This window comes from Canis lupus, chromosome 18, assembly GCF_003254725.2.
Source record: "Canis lupus dingo isolate Sandy chromosome 18, ASM325472v2, whole genome shotgun sequence".
Lineage (NCBI taxonomy): Eukaryota > Metazoa > Chordata > Mammalia > Carnivora > Canidae > Canis > Canis lupus.
The window spans coordinates 44,853,493-44,873,536 of record NC_064260.1 but is presented as its reverse complement, the minus strand read 5'-3'; the positions used below and the strand labels follow the sequence as shown (position 1 = coordinate 44,873,536).

At 58.6% G+C, this 20,044-nt stretch overlaps 1 protein-coding gene across 1 annotated transcript in view; it reads right to left on the bottom strand.

The window, feature by feature from the left end:
• Window positions 1–551: 551 nt before the first annotated feature.
• The window catches only part of ALX4 (ALX homeobox 4), a 45,501-nt gene continuing 26,008 nt past the window's right edge, over window positions 552–20,044 (bottom strand). The window contains exons 2-4 of the mRNA XM_025451940.3: window positions 13,199–13,509; window positions 7,283–7,411; window positions 552–5,048 (exon numbers count right to left, since the gene is read on the bottom strand). Of these exons, the coding sequence (XP_025307725.1) occupies window positions 4,719–5,048; window positions 7,283–7,411; window positions 13,199–13,509 (770 nt within the window). The 3' untranslated portion in view covers window positions 552–4,718. The remainder of the gene's footprint in view (window positions 5,049–7,282; window positions 7,412–13,198; window positions 13,510–20,044) is intronic.

The window sequence follows — 20,044 nt, the reverse complement described above, 5'->3', positions numbered from 1 at the left end:
CGTTCCCTCAGCTGCTGAGGAGTAGAGCCTGTCCTGTGCTCTGGCCCAAGCAGCCAGGCTTCCCTGCCCCGACCTCCCCGGCCCGGCTCTCTCTGCTTGCAGGACAGCCCCTGGAAGTCCAGACTGGCGCTCAGTGCCCGAGGGGCTGGCTATGCCACCGTGAAGACCTCCGGGCATGGGCAGGGCTGAGCACACCCGAGCCATGGTGGGGGTGAGATGGTGGGAGGCAGAGGAGCTGCTGTGACCCTTTGTGATGCCTGAGAGGTGGACTCTGGTCCCTCGCAGCTTGTGGGCTGTGCAGCTTGCGGGCAGGACCTCTGGGATGAAGGGGGGCTGTCCCAGACCCTCGCAGGCCATGCACCCCCCTCTCCGTGCAGGAGCCCTGGCCACCTGTTGTTAATCTAGCCCTGGTAATCCATTCTGTTCTGTGTCAGCAGTTCAAAAGGGCACTGTTAGTATTTTTTGCCGACTTCAATTAATGTGAGATTTCAGAGGCCCCTCTGATCACATTTCATCTGTCACAAGTCAGGAACAAAACAGACAGGTTCCAGTTGAGAGGAGGAAGGAGAAGGAGTTTATTGCAAACACCAACCAAACAGACAGTTTGGGCTGTGCCCAGCAAAGGGTGCTCCGGAGTGCCCGGTTGCTCCCGCTCGCCGTTTGGCCCCATGCCTAGGCCCTAGGTCCCCTTCTCGCCAAGATTCCTCCCCTCCCAAAGAAGATGTAAGTGCAATAACTTACTTTAAAAAGGCAAGAAACGATTCTTTTAATATTTTGCTATAATGTAGTTACATGGTGGTATAGGCAGTAAAACTTTATGGAACTGACCTCATTTTTTTATACATTTTTCTGAAATTTTAACGTATTTTTAATATATATTTTTAATATTCCACCCCAGGCCGTTAAGCTAAAGGAAAAGTTGCGTTTATACAGGGTTAAAATATCTTACAATGAGAACAGTCATTGTTGGCTGAGGTTCACGTTCCTTGTAGTGCTCAGCTCTCTTTTCAACCACTGCACATCCAAACAGATTATTAGGCACTGAAAGCTGTCCTTCAAAATCAGTAGTATAAAGGCCTAGCTCTATGTGTGTAAGTGTGTGTGGGGGGGGTGGGGGGTGAGGGGAGGGCGAGATCAGGCCACGTGTGGTTCGCCTGAATGCCTTTCCTCCTTCCAGCATCCTCGGCGAAGGGGGGCTGTTGTGACTTTGCAAGTAGGGTTCTCGTTGTCTTCTCATTTTTCTCTTTCAGGGGCGTGGATTATTATCCTGGGGGCCAGTCTGCCAACCATCCTCCCCCAGCTAGTCTTGTTTGCCTTTGCCCCTGACACACCGGGGAGACCAGGGGCCCAGAGCGTCCTGTGAGATGGTCTCCCCTCAACCAGGCCCCGGAGACAGAGCGGCCACCTGGGGATGGTACTCGGTAGCTTTCATGGAAAAGCTCCTCTTGGCTGCCCCACCAGAAAGAGGGTGGGGGGTGGGGTGGCGCTGGAGCTGGGCCCCATGTGGCTACTGCAGTGGATGCTGGGGACCCACCTCGCGATTTTTGTCCCCATCCCCTTGCAGCGTCTCTGAACCGACCTGGGCCACCGTGCTTCTTGGAGCTGGAGGCACGGTGGTGAGAGCCAAGAATCAAGTATAGTCGAAAGGATTCAAGAAAGGTTACAGAGCCCCTGTCCCCTCAGGTGCCTTTGGAGACGTGGGGACAAGCCTCTCTGTGGCCCCCAGAGCCCTCTCCTCCCATGCCCTGGGAGCACTGAGGGCAGCTGAGGGCGGTAGCAGCACCTTGGGGTCAGGCCCTGGCCGCGCGGCCTAGTTCGCAGCCGGGGTCAAGGCTCTCCCGGGTCGAGGAGGCTGCCCTTGGGTGGCTGGCTCCCTCAGGCTCGCACCTCCGTCTCGGTGCAGATCTGGGGCGAGTAGCCCAAGGGAAGCCTCACCTCTTGTAGCTTATCTGCTTAGCACTGAGCCACGGGCCTACCTGGTTCCCCTCCCTGCCCGCCTTCCTGAGACCTCGCTCCCCAGGAAGCCAGCTGGCCCTGGAGGGGCCCCCACAGCCTGTGGGGTGCTCCGGGGACGCCTCTTGCCATCCCGGGCCTGGGCCTAGCCACCCACCGGGAAGGAACCCGAGGGAAGGCTGAGGAGAGGGAGGACCTCGAGCGGAGAGCTGAGATGCTGCGTGAGGCCCCACCACCTGTGCGCCCCACTCCTCGGGTGGTCCTCCCCGCTCCGGCCTCCCCGGGCGGGCACCTGCTCATCTTCATTGTGAAGGGATCCTATTAAGTACAGGGTCTCCAAGTCCCTCCCACCCCTAGGTTCAAGGATTCTCAGAGGACTGGGCAGGCCCTGGGGGGCTGGGGCAGGCAGTTCCCCGTGGGGGGTGATCCAGCACGGTTCATGCCGACATTTGAATCATAAATACCTGGCTGTGTGGTGGGCCACAGGGCTTCCCTCTGTTAGAGGCTTTTTTGTCGAAATTTATCCGACTTGGGTCTAGCCCAGCCAGAAAGCAGTCAGACAGGGGAACTGAGCACCCAGGGTCCTTTCCAGAGAATCCGCCTAGAGCCTGCTCTCTCGGTCCCCTCCTCCTCTGGGGCTCTCCTGGGGTCTCCACCTCACTGTGCTGACCCCCCCTGGGTGAGCACAACGTATGGTGAGGGTTCCTCCCCTGTCCTTGCCAGCCACCAGCGCCCTGAAGGGGAAGACTGGGAACTATTCCCAGCCTTAAATGCTTCTCTCTTCCCCTTCCTAGATTTGGGGAGCCTGAGTTATTTCAGTGAACCTCAGAACTGGAAGAGGCTTCCTAAGCACCCTTCCAAGATCCTCAGATATAGGGAACATTTAAAAACCAACATTTAACTCCATGTCCAAGATGCTTTTCACTTCTAGAAGATCGATGTTAGAGCTACGGTTCACAGAGGGGTCGGACTCTGACCAAGGGCGCCCAAAGCCAGATCCTTCCCCAGTCCTGCCTCCAGGGCACATGAGAACACGAGGCAGAGGCGAGGACTGGGATTCCTCCTAAACCTTGAGCGTCCCACCCTCCACCCAAGCCAACGGGCTGTCCTGAGTGCAGGCCCCCAAGGCTGCTGGCCTCCGCCCTCTTCCCCGGACAGGATCAAGGGAGAAGGTAGGGAAGGGGGAGGACTTCTCCCCAGCGGCTGCCTGGAGGGGCCTCTCAGCCTCTGAAGGCTTCCCCAGAGGGCACGTACTTGTGCCACAGGCTTAGGTGGATCTGGTGCCAAAACTCAAGCCTCACATCTCAGATGGGACAGATGTGCAGTTCCACCCTGGAAGGAGGCCCCTTCCTGCAGGCAGGGAAACTGCTTCTGGACGGCATCCTGCCCCGTGTCCCCACCTGGAACAGGGCGAGTGACCAGGGGTGTGTAGCCCAAGAGCCCTTCTCGAGGCTGGAGGGGGAGCTGAGCTTTGGGATTCCCTAGGGAAGGAGTGCAAGAGCAGGCTGTCTCTGGCCTTGCCTGGGAGATCAGGAGCCCGCACCCACCGAGGAAGGCTCTGGGCAGATCTGGTGCCGCTCCTGGGATGGCTGACGAGGGACAGGCAGTCTGAGGCAGTGTAAGGGCCGAGGGGCCAAGAGTGGGCCCCCCTCTGTCAGCAAATTCTGCACGCTGCTCTTGCCCCCTCTGCCAACACGACTTCAGGCCCCGCTTGTGTGTTCCGACGTGTTTACGTCCTTCCACACCAGGACACTGCTCAGCAGCCCTGGCAAGTGACCAGAGTGGATGGGGGACGGGACAAGCGTCTCCAGGTCCTCCTCCAGGGGCCTGGCTGGCTGGAGAACAAAGCTGCCCAGACCTGCCTGCTGTAACAGGCTATCCTGCTGGTTGTGGGGTGTCGGGCGGTCAGGAGAGTGGAAGTGTGTGCCTGAGCCCCTGTCCCTTCCCAGACACCTCCCTGAAGTTCTTCCTCTCTCTCGAAGCTTCTCTTCTCCCAACACTGTGGTTACAGTGGGCGGTGTGTCCTCCCCTTGCGGCGTTTGCCAAGATGCAGAATCTCGGGGTGCAAGGGAGCTCAAACACGCCCCCTCGGGGACTGTCCGCTCTCCTAGGTGCCAGCATCGCTGGGTGACAGCAGGATTCTTCAGCTCCAGCTCCTGTCCTTTCTGTCCATCCCTCCAGGTGGGTTGGGCACAGGCACGGTGGGTGAGGCTGAGGCAGGTGTCTTGGGTCCAGGAGGTTGGATTCTGGGGGGCTTTTAGGACGAAAGGGGGTGGGAGGGGTAGGAGGCCAACTCTGCAGGACTCTGAAGAACAGGTCACTGGCCTGGTGACCAGGGGACCACACAGCAGAGGGAAGGACGGACGTGGCTGCACGTGGCCGCTGCTGGGCCTGGGTGGGGATCGATCCTTGCCTCGACCCTCAAGCCGGGCGGGGCGGAGGAGCAGCAGTGGGGAGAGGGGGTCTTCAGCTTATAATGGATGCAAAGCTGTAAACCTCGGCCACCTGGCCTCCTCCACCGCCTTGGGCCGGGAGCAGGGGCCTCGGCCTCAGTACCGGGGAGGGCGGGACCGGCTGTCCCCTCCCTCCCAGCGGCCGGCGGGGCCTCACACTTGGGGTGGCTGAAAGTGCTGAGGGCCAGGCCCCTGGCCCAGGCCAGGTTCCTAAGAGGAGAGTCCGACGGGAGGCTGGGGGCCTGGAAAGCGTGGGCGTGGCCGGTGCCCCGAGGTGGGGGAGGGCGTGGGGATGGGCCGGGGGCTGCCCTGTCATGTGGCCCAGGAGATGGCCGCACTGTGCTCCTTGGCCTTCATGCGGAGGGCCGCGATGCTCGACGTCTTGCGGTCCGGCTCCCCGTTGAGCTCGTAGCCGTTGAGGCCGGGGCTGAGGCCCGCTGCTCCAAACAGGCCTCCCATGTGCGTCTGGCCCACGTGGCCGCCCGCCCCGGAGACGCTCAGGAAGTCGGTGACGCCGCCGGCCCCCGAGCCAGGGGGGTGGGTGTGAGGGGACATGCAGGCGGGCACCGGGTCACAGGGCACCACGCAGGCTGGCACCGGCGAGGCAGCCCCGTTGTTGCCGATCCAGGACGGGTTCTGAATCTGCAGAGAGCGAAGGGAGAGCTGTCACAGGCTGGCGGGGGTGGGGCGCAGAGGGGGGCGCTCACCCCGGATGACCTCGCCCCGCTCACCAGCCCCTCATCATGACGGAGGGAGTCCTTCTGGACTGTTCACCTGGGAGCATCTCAAAATCTTCGTGGCCGTCCAGACCTGGGACGGTTGGGGTTCTAGGCTTTGGCTCCTCTGTTCCCAGATGTTAGAATTTCTGTTTTCAGGACTGAACTCCAAACTCCATCAAGGGTCCGGCAGCTGAGGGCAGGCCCGCCCCAGCCAGCTGGCTTCCGAATTTCAGGTGCGGGGGGCAGACTCTGTCTCCCCCTCCATGGCCCCCTTAACGTCAGCAGCTGTGTCTTACTGACCTGTGGCTCCCCACTGGGCCTGGGGCATCCCAGGTACCTGAGAAATGGGAACCGACCCGAACTCAGAGAGTTCTGGGCTTGTGGGTGGAGGCGTGGAGGGGGCAGGGCTGGGCCGTGGGGCCTGATCTCCCAGCTGTGAGACCCAGTGGCCGAGGTTCCAAGGCCTGTGTGCCTGAGGCTTCAGAACTTATTCAGAATGGAAGGGGCTCACGGGCCACCTCAGGAGGCCGTGAGCCGAGTGCCCGTGAGTGGGTGGATGGAGCCAGCCTGGATATCCACAGGCCTGTGCATGTGTGTGTGTGTGTGTGTGTGTGTGTGTGAGAGAGAGAGAGAGAGAGAGGGAGGGAGGGAGATGCTTAGGCAGCAGGTGGGGGTGGACTGGAGGCACACCTGAGGCGGGCAGGACCTCTCAGCCGTGATTACTGGTGGTGCTCAAGCAGCTCCTGCTGGCCTGCTCCCCCTCTCCCCACCCAGAGTTTGTAGTCCACTCAGGGAAGGCATTTGGAGGCCCAATGAGGCGGGAACTCTGCCCCCAGTTCCCACAGGGCATTGTCACCACGGGTTGGCCTGGCCACCTTTTTCCCAGTTGGGGTGCTGGGGAATCAGAGGCCTTTCCCTTTCCCTCCATCAAGAGGACCAGCATGTATGATAGGTGGTGCTGCAGGCGGGAGGTATGAGCGCACCCTGTGTTGGTCCTCTGCCCCCCTCCCTCCTCTCGGGCAGCAGAGATTCAGACCCAGGAGCCAGGCTGGAGGCCCATCCTCTGGAGCCAGAAGAAAGATGAAAATATGCAGCAGGAGCTGAGGACCAGGTGTGTGTGCGTGTGTATGTGCATGAGCGTGACACCCCACATTCCTCAGCCTCACCCCAGGCCTGACCCCTGCCCCTGCCCCATGAATCCTGGCAGGGGGTGGGACAGAGCTGGTCTGAGTGGGGCGCCCAGGAGCCGCGGGACAGCAGGGCCCTGGGGCAGTGGGTCTAAAGGAAGCAGGGAGGCCTGTGCGGCTGGCTGAGTGCTGGGCGCAGCCGGGCTTGCAGCTGAAGGCTGACGCCACGCTGCCACTGCCCCCGAGAGGCCTGAGCAGACGGAACGGTCACCTCTGCCAAGCAGGTTGTGGGTGTGAGGAGCTGACTTAGCTAGAAAGACATCTCTGCAAGTGCCCCGGGTATCGGCCGCTCCTCACACTACTTCTCATCCCCACTGAAGACCCCAATGCCACTAGAATGTGGACAGGCTGACAGGACGGGACACGGTCGCCTTTTCAGAAAGCTGAGAGCCGCAGAGCGACCTTTATCCAGCTGTCTGGTCCCTAAAGTACTCCTGCGTTGTCTAATTTCGGCCTTTTGACCACCTCACGAAAGAGCTGGGTGGGTATTGTATCGTGTTCAGTTTTCCAGGGAAGAAACCGAGGCTCAGAGGGTGCGTGGCTGGCCTGCAGTGAGAAAGGGCCGGAGGCCAGCCCGTCGGGGACCCAGACCTCCATGGCCACTACAGCCTTGCCCTGTGCCCCCCAGCTTTCCAGACTTTGCTTTCCTAGGAGACACTCCAAATGGCTCCTGAGGCCCCGGTCTTCATCCAGCCTGGGTTCTGAGGCCCACAGCAAAAGTGGTAAAAATGGCAGAGGAGAAAGCCACCCTCTCTGTCCCAGCATGTCCCTCCTGAAGCTCAGCCAAGCCTGGGCCAACACTTAGGCTAGGTAGAAACGATCCCAGCACCCCACCTTCTGGTACGAACATGCGCACACCTGTTCCAGGCTTGGAGAGTCCCATCTCGGGGTGAGGGGTGGGGGGCTAGGCCCAGAGGTGCCCATTCCCAGGGCCTGGGGGCTGGCGGCGGCAGCTGGGGCAGGGCCTCACCTGGGCATAGTTCTCCGCTCGGGTGAGGAGGGGCAGCTCGTAGGCCGTGGAGAAGTGGGTCCGAACCTGCTGCATCTGCCCGAAACGTTCCCTCTTCCTCCACTTGGCCCTCCGGTTCTGGAACCAGACCTGCAAGACAAAGCAGTCGTCACAGAGGTCGGCAGCACATGTCACTTCCTGGAGCCCTCTGCCCTCCACCGCGCGGGCTGGGCCGTGGGGCTGCAGAAAGGGTCCACCTCAGCCTTGAGCCTCCAGCCTCACAATCCGGAATCATCAGTGCAGAGTCTGGAAGGCAGCTCACCCCCAACTAACCACAGTGGGACCCTGGGCCAGACTTCACCTTTCCAGGCTTCAGAATACGGAGCAGGCGAGTGTCACACCCACACAACGTGACGCTGGCCATCCTAGCAGTCACCTAACCGACCCTGGAACAGTGTGGCCCAACCTGCCTCGGGCTGCAGACTCCCAAGGGGAACCTGAGGGGAACCTGAGAAAAGCTGTTATGGCTCCTCTGGAAAGTCATTTTCTGGATATTCATGCATACGTGTGCGTGCACACACACACACACACACCTGGTATCATCTTCCACAAGCTCCCTGGGGGGCCAGTCCATTGGCCCAGAATAAGAATTCCTACCTGCCTGAGTCCTCTCTGCAGCCTTCGTGTTGGCAAGCCTCCCCCCTCAAGCCCCCTGTGCTAAAGGTCCCGTGGGGAACAGGGGTTTAGCCGAGCAGCAGAGGACCTCAGGGATGACTTCGTGGAGGGGGCTGGGCCGGGCCTGACTGCAGAAATAGCAGGGCCCACTCAGGAGACCCCAGGAGGCCGCGCTGCCCTGCTGGTGGGTGGTGGGAGAGGAAGAATGATGGACGCAGAGGTCAGATTGTGGAGGGCCTTGATGCCCGGGTGAGGGGCTTGCCCTTGGTGTGCTCGGTAGGGGTGGCCACAGCGAGATCTGGCCTGACTGAGGAGGAGTGAAGACCCACCTGTCCCTGAGCAGGGACAGATGTGGCGTTGCCTTAATTGGGGACCTGGGAGGGGGACGGTGGTCCCTGATCCAGGCGTATGAGCTGTGGTCTTTGATGGGGAGTGGGGGTCATTGGGTCCTTTCCCTGTGCAAGAACATTTCCGGCAGGTGAGAACTTTCCCGAGCTTTGTGGGCAAGAGCTGGACTTGGGGCCTGCCACCCCTGCCCATGATTTGGGATCTGGGGTGTGAGAAGGGAAGGGATCAGCTTCCAGACCAGAAGTGGCTTCAGGCTGAGTCAAGGGCAGGCCTCAGATCCCCAGATGGGGGCTTCTATCAGCTGGAAGTGCACCTGCTGGTGGACTCAGGTGCAAGCGGGCCCACCCCAAAGGCTCCCCGCCAGCAGCCTTGCCGAGAGCACGGAGCATCCTCAGAAGAGGGAGAAGGAGCTGGCTCCGCCTGGTCTGGCTTCTGCTGTGCTGGGCAGCAGAGCCCCGTCCTAGCTCCCGCATGGCCGCTGGCCTCAGTTTCTGTATCTGGGAAATGGGGCCAATATCTGTAAGGGGGTCCTCACAGGGGTGGTGCCTCACAGAGCAGCAGGTGAGAGGTAAGAAATGCTGTCCGAGAGCTTTTAAGAGGACTTCACACTTGTTTATAGCTCCTGACCTTTCTTGCTGTCTTTTGCTAAAAGACATCAAAGCTGGGGTGTGTGTGTCTCGTGTTAGTGTGGGGAGGGTGGGGGTGGGGAGAGCGTGGGGCGGCACCTCAGTTTCCCTCCCTAGTCCCGGCGGTACATGTGTGCGGGCACAAGTGTCACGTGCGCACACCCACACACGCGCGCGTGCGCACACACACACAGAAGCTGGCATGGCTTTGAGAGTCATTGCGCCTCCCCGTCTTGAGTCGGGCGCAGGAGGAGCACTCGGCCCCTGCTCCAGAGCCTGCCGGCCCGTCCCCTCCAGGGGCTCCTGGGGTCGGGCCCCCGGCTGCCTGCCGAGAGCCAAGGGCGGATCGGGTCTCCTCTCTGCGCCGCTGAAACGGGATCCCCCTTTATCAGTGGCCTGGAATGGGGGGCAGGGGGCAGGATGAGAGAATGAATCAGAGGAGCTTGTTTTCATTTCATGTTTAATTTCCTGCAGGCTTAGCTCCGTCTTTCCGCTCCTTCCTCAGCCTCCCAGGGTTTGCTGGGGGGGACGCCAGGGGGAGGGGTGAAGCCCACGGGAGGCATCAAGATATATGGCTCCGGTCTTTCTCCGGGGGGTAAGGGGGTGTGGAGAGAGGGTGAGGAAAAGTCGCAGTGGCCGCCAGTGTGGGGAGTTTGCAGGGAGCCCCATCGGGGGGAGGGCAGAGCGGCAGGTGGAGGGGTGACCTTGGAGGTGTCACTCAGGCTCTGGACAGGCTGGGGGTGGGGGGGGGATGTTCAGCGGTCCCGAAGTGGGAGGAAGGGCAGAGTGGGGGGAGATGGAATGTGGGGGAGCGGCGGTGGGGGTGCTGGGTTATCTGGGCGGACAGTGGCGGGGGAGGGCCGCAGAGATAGCGCTGTCTTTGGGATGGGAGTGGAGGAGGGTTAAAGACCCAGAGAGATGGGGAGGTGGGGGGCAGCAGAAGTGCCCAACCCCTCCTCCTGAGCCTGCAGCCCTGGGCCCTGCTCCCTGCGCAGGCCTGGAGCTCTCCTGCCCCGGGGCCTGAGCTTCGTTAGCCCCGTTAGCCCCGTGGCTCTGCGGCCTCCTGGGGCATCAGCCCATCCACCGCGTGGCGGCCGGGCATCCTCAGGCCCCTCTGAGCTCACGCTGGAGGCTCGGGGGTCAGGCGCGGCCGTCCTTCCATCCCTGGGCCCTGGAGCCTGGCGCTCTGAGAGCTGCCCACAGATGCTCTGTGCCTCGGGGCTCTGCGGCCCCAGCCTGGCTCCACGGGACACCCTTAAGGGGGAGAGGGGAGCACAAGGTCCAGCCTTCCCGTCTGCATGTCGCGCCCCAGGACCACCCCGCTCCCGGCCCACCCTGGCCTGGGCCTGCTCAGCACAGGCCTCTCCCCAAGGAACCAACCGTCTTGGCGGGGGCCTCAGTAACCGCAGCCCATCTGGGGCCAGGGCGGGGTGGCCCAGGGCGGGGAGGCCTCTGTCTTATTGTCTTCAGACACCAGCTGCGGAGATTGGAATCCCAGACAGCAGAGAGAGAGGCCCCTGCAGCCCCTGGAGCAGGGCCAAACCCCGAGCTTCTTCCCAGGAAAGGTCCATCTTGGAGCCGCCCACCCCCTCCCTGTCCCCACCGCCACTCTACGCCAGGCACCTGGCTTCCCACCAGCTGAGCACGGGCCCCGAACAAACTCGGCAGAGGCAGGCAGGGGGTTCCACCATCACTCCCCCCAAACCTCAGGGCACTGCCAGGCTCGATCCAGAGGTCTGACGCACATGGAGATCCCACCCACCCTGCTGCCTTTATACAAAGAAAAGTCTCAGAACAATATGGCCCATGTTCTGGCACAGCAAACTAAAGAAAAGAAACACCGTGCAGGAACTCAAGAGTCCTGGATTCTAGTCTCAGCACCTCCACGGAGTCACCGTTCTTGAGTTACCTGGCCACAGGTGATCACGTCCCACCTGTGGGCTTCTTCCTCCTTGCCATCAAATGAGAAGACCCAATGATCCTTTCCAGCACTAACACTCTATACTCTCATGATCCTCCCCTTGGATGATAAGAGAGGCGACATGTCAGCATCTCCCTTTCTGCCTTGGCTGCCGGGAAGCTCGGGGTTGAAATTCGTGCTCAGTGGCAACGATGATTCTTAGCCTAGACGTCTGAGGTAATAACCTTCCTATTTCATGACACTGTTCTTGTTTTCAGATGCAACTAAGTCTTTAATCGTAGCTGCCTCAATGCCTTTATGGAAGTTGGCATAAATGGGTATGTGTGCATGCACGCAGAGGGGACACTCTGCTTTGGCTGTGTGATGGCACCTCAGAAATGTTTTATATGACTGTTGTTTCCATGCTTTGTACTAGAAGAGCCATCCTTCTCTTGATACTAAGTAAATTCTACTCCTGGGCACTCCCATCCCCTTGTAAGGAACACACACTGTGCAGAGGATGTGCAGAGGTCTATCCCACGCCAACCCGGAGCCTACAGGAATGTCCCACAACTGGCCTCCCCCTTCTTCACCGTCTCCTTCGGTTCCTCCCAATTCACAGGCTGGGCTGAGGCCAGGTTCTGGGGTTCCTGTCCAGACTCTGAGGCACATGAGGTCACATGGTGGCTTATCCTGATGCAAGTAACAGAGTTGGTGTGTGGAAGCTTCTGGAATGACAGTTGAGCCTCAGATGCTCTGCCTTTCTTCCCCAACCACTCAGCAGGCACTGGACAGGACTAAGAAGGGGGTAGCCCGACCCCAGGAACTTGTGGCTGGCTAAACAAGCCGACTTCGGTTCGCTTTGGGTAGTACCTGCAGTTTCTGGATGGCCACGTATGTATGGTTATTGCTGGTCCTTTTCTGCATGATCCATTTTGAAAGAAAACGGCTCTGGACTATGTTACAGTTGCTCTGCCTTGTTACAGAGAACATGGTTGAGACTGAGGAGCCTTTTACTGATGCCCTTCGGGACGCTCTGCTGAAGGTTCTCTAGTGAACTGAGGCAGCAGGGGGCGCCCTTGGGGCCTGCGGATAACGGAAGGCTCTGTCCTGGCACCGAACCCACTTCTGAGCTGAGGCCAGCCCAGCTGAGATGTGTTGCTTTAAAAAAAAAAAAAAAAAAAAAAAAAAAAAAAAAAAAAAAAACCAACAACTGCTCTTTGCTCTCAAGCTGTTGACTTACCCAGCCTCCTGGAGGGGAAAAGCTGCTATCTGAAAACACTTTATTTGCCATTTCTAACATGCTCTTGGTTGGAAAAGTAGACTGAGCATGGCATTTATTTATGTGAAGCTGAAGCCCGAGCTTTAAAGCATGGGTTTGTCTCCCGAGTTTTGGGTTCTCAGAGGTCTTTGCTTCCTTTCTGGTTCTTTTCTTGCTGTAGCTTCATGCGAGGACACACCTCTCTGGACAAAGGAGGTCCACCAATCTACAGATATTTATCTTTTGCCCTTGTTACTCTGAATTCAGCCTTCTCTAATTGGTAGGGATACAGTGATGAACAATCAGACAGTACTTGTCCTCAAGCAGCTCACATTGTAGTGAGAGGAGACAAACACAATTTAAGCCAGTCATAAATTCTATAAAGAAGACAAAACAGGACAGTGTGGTAGAAGGTGACCTGATTTGCTTGTGTTGTATCGTGTTGGTTTGAGATGAGTTGGGTTGTGTTAGGTTGAATGTGTTGGCTTGGGTTATGTTGTGTTGGGTTGGGTTCTGTTGGGTTGTGTTGAGCTGTGTTGGGTTGGGTTGACTGCATTGTTTGGGTTGTGTTGTGTTGGGTTCTGTTGGATTGTATTGAACCATGTCAGGCTGGGTTGACTGTGGTGTTTGGGTTGTGTTGTGTTGGGTGTTTCGATGGCTGGATGGTGGTAGGGGGCTACTGGTTTAGCTATGATGGTGGAGGAGGAGGCAGCCATCCTGGGCAAAATGAAGAGCTGGGTTGTTCTCTGCTTCTGCCCATTGGACTGCAGTGGATGTCTTTAGGTTTATCCTGCTTCCTTCCTAAGAGATAGGCTTTTGAGGGCATAGATGAGTTATCTTCTCCTCTGTGAAAGGGCCTGAACACCCATACCACAGAGAGCCCAGAAATACACTAATAGGCTTCCTGCACCTCCCCCGGGGCCCTCCTTCTTCTGTCCCTGCTCCTGCCAGAGCAAGAGGCCTGGTATTCAGGCGGATAAAAGCAGACTTGCTCTGGTTGGAGCAGGGACTGGGGTAAAGAAAGCCCTGGTGCAGTTGAGGGATGGTCAGGTGGTCCCAGCTTTGGCCACCGGCCCGATGGCAGGCCCTCACCTCTCCCACCACCACCCCCGGGCGCCGTCACTGACCTGCACGCGGGCCTCGGTGAGGTCTGTCCTCATGGCCAGCTGCTCCCGGGCGTACACGTCGGGGTAGTGGGTCTTCTGGAAGACCTTCTCCAGCTCCTCCAGCTGGTAGCTGGTGAAAGTCGTTCGGTTCCTCCGCTTCTTGCCCTTGTTGCTCTCAGAGTCGGCCTTCTCCAGCGGGCTGGGGAGGTCGGCGCTGGCCCGGTCCTGGGGTCCCTTCACTCCAGCCTCCTTCACACTGAGGTAGCTGCTGTCCATCCCCACGGTGTCAGAGTCGGGCGGCAACTCTGGCTCACCCAGGGAGCTCTCTTTGGCTGGGGGTGAGGAGGGGGGGAAGAAATGAGGTCAGAAACCAGTGGCTGAACTGAGCAAGAGAGAAGGGCCCTCCCTCAGCCAGTCCCCTCTCAGCGTCCCACTGGATTCGAGGTCAGGAGGCCCGGGTTCTAATCTCGGCTTGCTCCGCATCACTTGCCATCAGGGAAATACAAATCAAAACCACAATGAGATACCACCTCACACCAGTGAGAATGGGGAAAATTAACAAGGCAGGAAACCACAAATGTTGGAGAGGATGTGGAGAAAGGGGAACCCTCCTGCACTGTTGGTGGGAATGTGAACTGGTGCAGCCACTCTGGAAGACTGTGTGGAGGTTCCTCAAAGGGTTAACAGTAGAACTGCCCTACGACCCAGCAATTGCACTGCTGGGCATTTACCCCAAAGATACAGATGCAGTGAAACACCAGGACACCTGCACCCCGATGTTTATAGCAGCAATGTCCACAATAGCCAAACTGTGGAAGGGGCCTCGGTGTCCATCGAAAGATGAACGGATGAAGAAGATGTGGTCTATATATACAGTGGAATATTCCTCAGCCATTAGAAACGACAAATACCCACCATTTACTTCGACGTGGGTGGAACTGGAGGGTATCATGCTGAGTGAAGTAAGTCAATCTGAGAAGAACAAACATTATACGGTCTTGTTCATTTGGGGAATATAAAAAATAGTGAAAGGGAATAAAGGGGAAAGGAGAGAAAATGAGTGGGGAATATCAGAGAGGGAGACAGAACATGAGAGACTCCTAACTCTGGGAAACGAACAAGGGGTGGTGGAGGGGAGGTGGGCGGGGGGATGGGGTGACTGGGCGACGGGCACTGAGGGGGGCACTTGACGGGATGAGCACTGGGTGTTATGCTATAGGTTGGCAAATCGAACTCCAATAAAAAAATACATAATCCCGGCTTGCCATTACCATGCTGTGTGACTTTGGGCAGATCCATTTCCATCTCTGAGCCTCTTTGCCATCATCTCAGAGTGGACCCCCTTCAGCACCAACATAATATGACTCTGGCTCAGCCAATCTGATCTCTCAGACCTTGAATCCCCACCCCCACTGACTCTAGGCTCCTCCTTCTAGAAGTATTCCCTTTGCCAGGACTTTTGCTTTGGATATGGGGAATGCCAACCCAGTGCCTCAGACTCCCGGAGAAGGGAAAACTAATTCAGCATCCGCATCTGGCCCAGTGGGGTGGCGGCGAGGAGGAAGGCAGTGTCGAGGCAGACGGGAATGCCCCTCCTGTCCTGTCCTGGCCTGGTCCCGCTTAGGCTCAGCAGGAGTGTGGAGAACCCCCTGCCCCCAAAGGATCCAGCGCCAGGGGTCACGCCCCGCCCCCTCCCAGGGCTTCACCTACCGCCCACGCAGGGTCCTGCCTCCTCCAGGTAAGTGGTGCATTTATTAAGGAGCCCGGGCGGCACCTGCGTCCCCACCTGCATCCCCGGGGACGCTGACACGAGTGCCCCGGCAGATTCACACTAAACTGGCGGCCTGGGTGCATGGCCACTGCCATCTGCCAGGACGCGGCTACGCGGGCTGATTCCCAGTCGCCCAGCGCTGGAAAGGAGCGGTGGATCTACGGAAGTCAGGGGTGAGGACGTGGAGGCCAGCGGGGGTGCCGGGGCGGGGGCGGGAGTAACTTGTCCGCGTCCAAATGGCCCAGTGAGCCCCCTGGGCAGACGCACTGGCCTCAGAATCAAGGTTAGAGGGACACCTGGGGAGCTCAGTGGTTGAGCGTCTGCCTTCGGCTCAGGTCGTGATCCTGGGGTCCTGGGATCGAGTCCTGCATCGGGCTCCTAAAGGGAGCCTGCTTCTCCCTCTGCCTGTGTCTCTGCCTCTCTCTGTGTCTCTCATGAATTAAAAAAAAAAAAAAAAGAATCAAGGTTAGAGCACGGTCTCTGGAGCCGGTGAAGGATATGAATCCCACACATACTGCACTCCAGCTGTGTACTAGGACAGTTCCCTTATCAGCTTCGTGCCTCAGTTTCCCCACCTATAAAATGGGGATGAAGATACCTGTGGGATCTCCCTCCTGGGGTGGTGTGGGATTAAGGAGGCCACCAAGCAAAGCCCTTAGCACGGCGGTGCGGGCTGCGTAGGTTGCTGCCCGTCATGGTATCCCCAGTTCTGGGATGGACTTCCGAGCAGCAGGGGGCTCTGGCCCTGGAGACGCCTTCCCAGCAGGCAGGCCCTCCCCAGAGCATCCGCGTGCAGAGACGGGTGCAGGTGCTGGCCTGGGAGACGCGTGGGAGCCCTTCTCGGGGCCGTGACTCCCGTGGAGCGCGGTCGTGTGCGGGGCGCAAGCACAGAGTAGTAAGGCCTCCGGGGAGCCTCTGAGAAGCACAAGTACCGGCTCCGATTGACACCAGCACGTGTGTTTGGTGTGAGCCCCTCTGCAGGGCAGGGGTCTAAGCGGTGGGCACGAAGGATCAGGACAGTGCCTCCCGCTCAGGTCCCCTGACAGCGTCCACATCCTGGGGGCTGAGGGTTCGGGCTGGCTCTCCTCGTAGCTTTCTGTGTGCCCTGGGGGCTCTCTCGATGCTGGGGAGGTGGGAGGGACATCGGCCTGGCATCCCCACCTCTCTCTCCAGGGCACCGAGGAAGGGAGTGGAGGTGAGTGCCTGGAGCCCACTGCTGGAGGCCACCAACCACGCTGATGCAAAGGGGGAGGGTGACGGCCCCCAGGCCTCCTGCGGGGGACACCCACGCGAGCCCGGGCACACGCAGACCGCCACGGCTTCAGTGACAACATTATGCAAACTGCAGCTGGCAGTGGGGCCAAGAGCTTTCAGCGAAGATATTTATCTTGCTGGCAGACAAACAAGTTTTATGTTTTGGGTTTTTTTTTTTTTTTTTTAAGAGAAGAAATCCCACCCAGCCTCACCAAAAATAAACATCTCTGTTATGCAATTTCCTGGAGGCCAGACTGGGGGGCAGGCCCTGCCCCTCCTGCACTGATCTCCAGGCCCCATCCCATGACCCCACAGACCCTCAGAGTGTCCTCTGGCATCCGGCCTGGGACGGGGACCACCCCGCACAGCAACAGGGGCCCGGGCTGCCCGGGCTGCACGGGGAGCTGCATGTTACAGAAACCGAGGGTTGCAGGGAGCAGCTTAAACTCCTAGTTTTAACTGGTGGGAAGCTCATGCCAGAGAGAGCAGGGAATGTGTGCTAATAAGTGACAAAGCACGGCCTCTAGGTCCTGGATCTGTCCTCTATTCCTACCCTGTGGCTTGGGGCCTTTTCCCGGGGAGACGGGGTAGGGCCAGAGGAATGCAGGGAGCTCCCATAATCGAGGAGTCCTGCTCTGCTCCTCCTGGGGGGCAGAAGGACCAGCCTGAGGATGAGGAGGGGAAGACACGGCCCCTGAGAGGAGCCCCTCCGTGTTGACCTAGGTCTGGTCTTAGCCAGTGGGCAGACAGCAGAGCCTCCAGTCTTCTATGGCGAGAAGTAAGAATCCAGTTTCTCGTACCACTGAGACCCAAGGAGTGGGGGAGAAACGGGGAGACAGCACAGTGTGCACAAAGGCCACCGGACCAGGAGCTGGAGGTCCGCTCTTGGCCCCCGCTCTACCATGAGGTGCCCGTCACCTCGGATGACTCTTCTCACATCACAGAGTCTCCTCTGCATATGCAGCGGCTGTGCCCCATCTGGAGCCGGGGGCGGAGGGGGGGGTGGCAGGGCTGTGGCACCGCCTCAGCCCAGTGGAGTGTCCCTCCTGCCCAAGTCACCACCGGGGCCTTCCCTGAGGGTGTGGGGTGGTGAGAAGAGGGGACAGGGATGCGGACCTGTCTGCATCCAGGCAAACGTCGGCCAATTGGGAAGGCTTAGGGATGGAAGGAATTCTGGCAAACAGATGCTTCGGCTCCTCAAAGAAGAGGGAAGAAAGCCTCCTCACCTCAGTCTTCACTACTGATCATTTTGCTTTAAATCTGGAGGCCGGGTCTCTAGTTTCAATGACAAAGAACAATTCCCCAAGGTTCCATGGCCCACCCAATGGGTCAGAATGACAAGCCAAGGCCCTCTCAGGGGCTCATTTCGAAGATCCCAGACTCAGGGTGAAGAGGGGGGTCTATTGCAAACTCTTTCCAACCTGCAGCATCTCCAGCAGGTGCTGCCGCGCGGGCTGCGGTGACGGCCAGCTCGCTGCCATCAGGACAGCCAGGCCTTTCATCCTGAGGTCCAGCCCATGTCTGTCTCTCAGACAGTGTGGCTCACTGGTCCCGGCTCCAGCTCTGCAGGGCCCTTCCCGGGATGGCCACCACACCTCCCCGAGTCCTCTGTCCTGACTAAACAGCTGTGGTTTTGACTCCTGTTCTCAGGTGGCCCCACATTTAACAAGACTGACACAGGAGGTGCCAGGGATGGGCTGCGGGGTGGTGCTGGGCCCCGGGCAAAGCCAGCACTTTGCTCCCCAATCATATGATCCTGAGGAGCTGGGTGGAGAGTCAGGCGGGTGGCCCCAGGCCTGGGTGCTTGGTCAGGATCCAGTCGCCCTGCAGCGCCCTCCTCAACAAGGCAGCCGCTGAAAACAGACGACCCCACAACTCACAAGGAAGTACCCTCGATCAAAGGTCACCACGGACCCCATTGGTCTCTCTCCCCTGCACCCCTGGCCATCTGCCTGGAATGCCCTCCTTGCCAGCTGACCTCCAAGATCCAGGCAAGAGCCAGCTCCTCCAGGAAGTCCTCCCAGACTGCGACAACCCTATGGATCCCTTTATCCTCTGCTCAGCCTCTCCAGTTCCTGCCTGGGTTTCTGACTAGTATCTAATCAAGCCCCGAGTGTCCGTTTCCTGCTAGAGAACCTCAGTTCCCCAAGGGTTGGAAACTCATGTCGCTGACTCTGGGCTGAGCCCAGGATGGGGCTGATGGCAGATGTACAGCGAGAAGTTGCTGAAGAATAAGTGAACGACTTCTAGCAACCAAATACTACGGGCTCTCACTCTGTCCAGCTACCTTCATGTGCTACTGTGAGCCAGCTGCACGCAGAAAGGGTTTGTGGAACAAATGAATGAGCCAATTCATCCTGTCAGACGAGGAGGAGATAGGTGGGTAGGATACGTGAGAAAGAGGCTTGCAATCACGAATGCCTCCACGGACAGCTGGCAGCGGAAGGAGCAGGAGGGGATGACTGGCCGAAGGGGAGGGGGAGACGGCCAACAGACACTGAAGGGTGTCAGGGGACAGGGGGAGAAGCAAGAGGTGGCATTCACAGAAGAGGCTCTAGAATTTAAACATCCAGGGAAGCCAGTCCCAAAGTGGCTCCCAGATCTGCCGGGAGCCAGCTCCATCCCCACCACGTGGCCACAGTGGGATAAAGGCCCCTGGGAGACCCTCAGCTTGCCCTGCTTCAGGGCCAGGCTTCTTCAGGGACGAGAGCACCGTGCCGCACGAGGCTGAGCAGTAACTGAGCCCCCGGGGTCCAGGCCACCTGCCTGCAGGTCCTGGCTTCCCCCTTCCTTCCTTCCATATGCACTCAGCCCTGGCACCATGTTGGTGCCCCTCTCCTGAGAGGGCTCTGTCCTCGTTCTGGGGCCCAAGACCATGTAATTCCGATCTGCAGCTTCCCAATGGAATGTCCCGATGTGGATATAAACCCCAGACGGCCCAGAGGAATCGAGTCATGTGCATACACAAAACATCAAGAAGAATCCACGGCTGCCCCGCCCAAGGTCTGCATGCAATGGCAGCCACGATGGTGCGGCAAGCCCTTCGAACAGCCCTAGGTACATATTCCCATCAGCCACTTCTGATGAAGTAGAAGCATTTGGCTCAAGGATATAGTCCTAGTCAGGAGCCCCGGAAGGTCCCTCCAACCTCTGCCGGAATTCCGAGAAATACAAGAGATGGAAAACCTCTCTTCCTTCCCTTACCCTCTGCTGCTTGTCCTGGTTCAGCCCGGTGATGTCACACTAGCCCCCTAACCATTTTTTTTTTTTTTTTGATACAGAAGCCCTTGAGAGATTTCTGAAAGTGACTGTGATTTTTAAATTTTTAGAATTCTTCATGACTGTGATTTCAAGAGAGGGTACTTCTGAAGCGGGGAGGGTGCTGGAGGCCTCTTTGTGTGTATTTGGTTCTGTGTGCGCGGATGGGTGCCCTCGGGCATGTGGCACCACTCTGCAGTTGTGAATGGGTGTGGGGAACACATGTGTGGTTGCCTGCGGATGGGTCTGTGCAGTGAGCAGGCCCACAAGTAGGATGTGTGCTGCTGTGTACGGGGATTTGTGCAAGTGAGCGTTACTCTGCAGACACGCATAGGTGAGTATGGACATAGGAGCAGTGTGTGTGTGTGTGTGTGTGTGTGTGTGTATGTGTGTGTGTGTAGTTGTGCACAGGCCCATGCATATGGAGTGTATGTCTAAGGGGTCTGAGTAATTTTATCCTCCATGGTTTTGATTACATCTATTTTTCCTCCAAACATCTGCTTTGTGGGGGACATGCGGCTCGCTCTGTTCTCGGGTGAGCTGGCCTCGCACACCCTGTGGCAGAGTGCACAGCGCCGATGTAA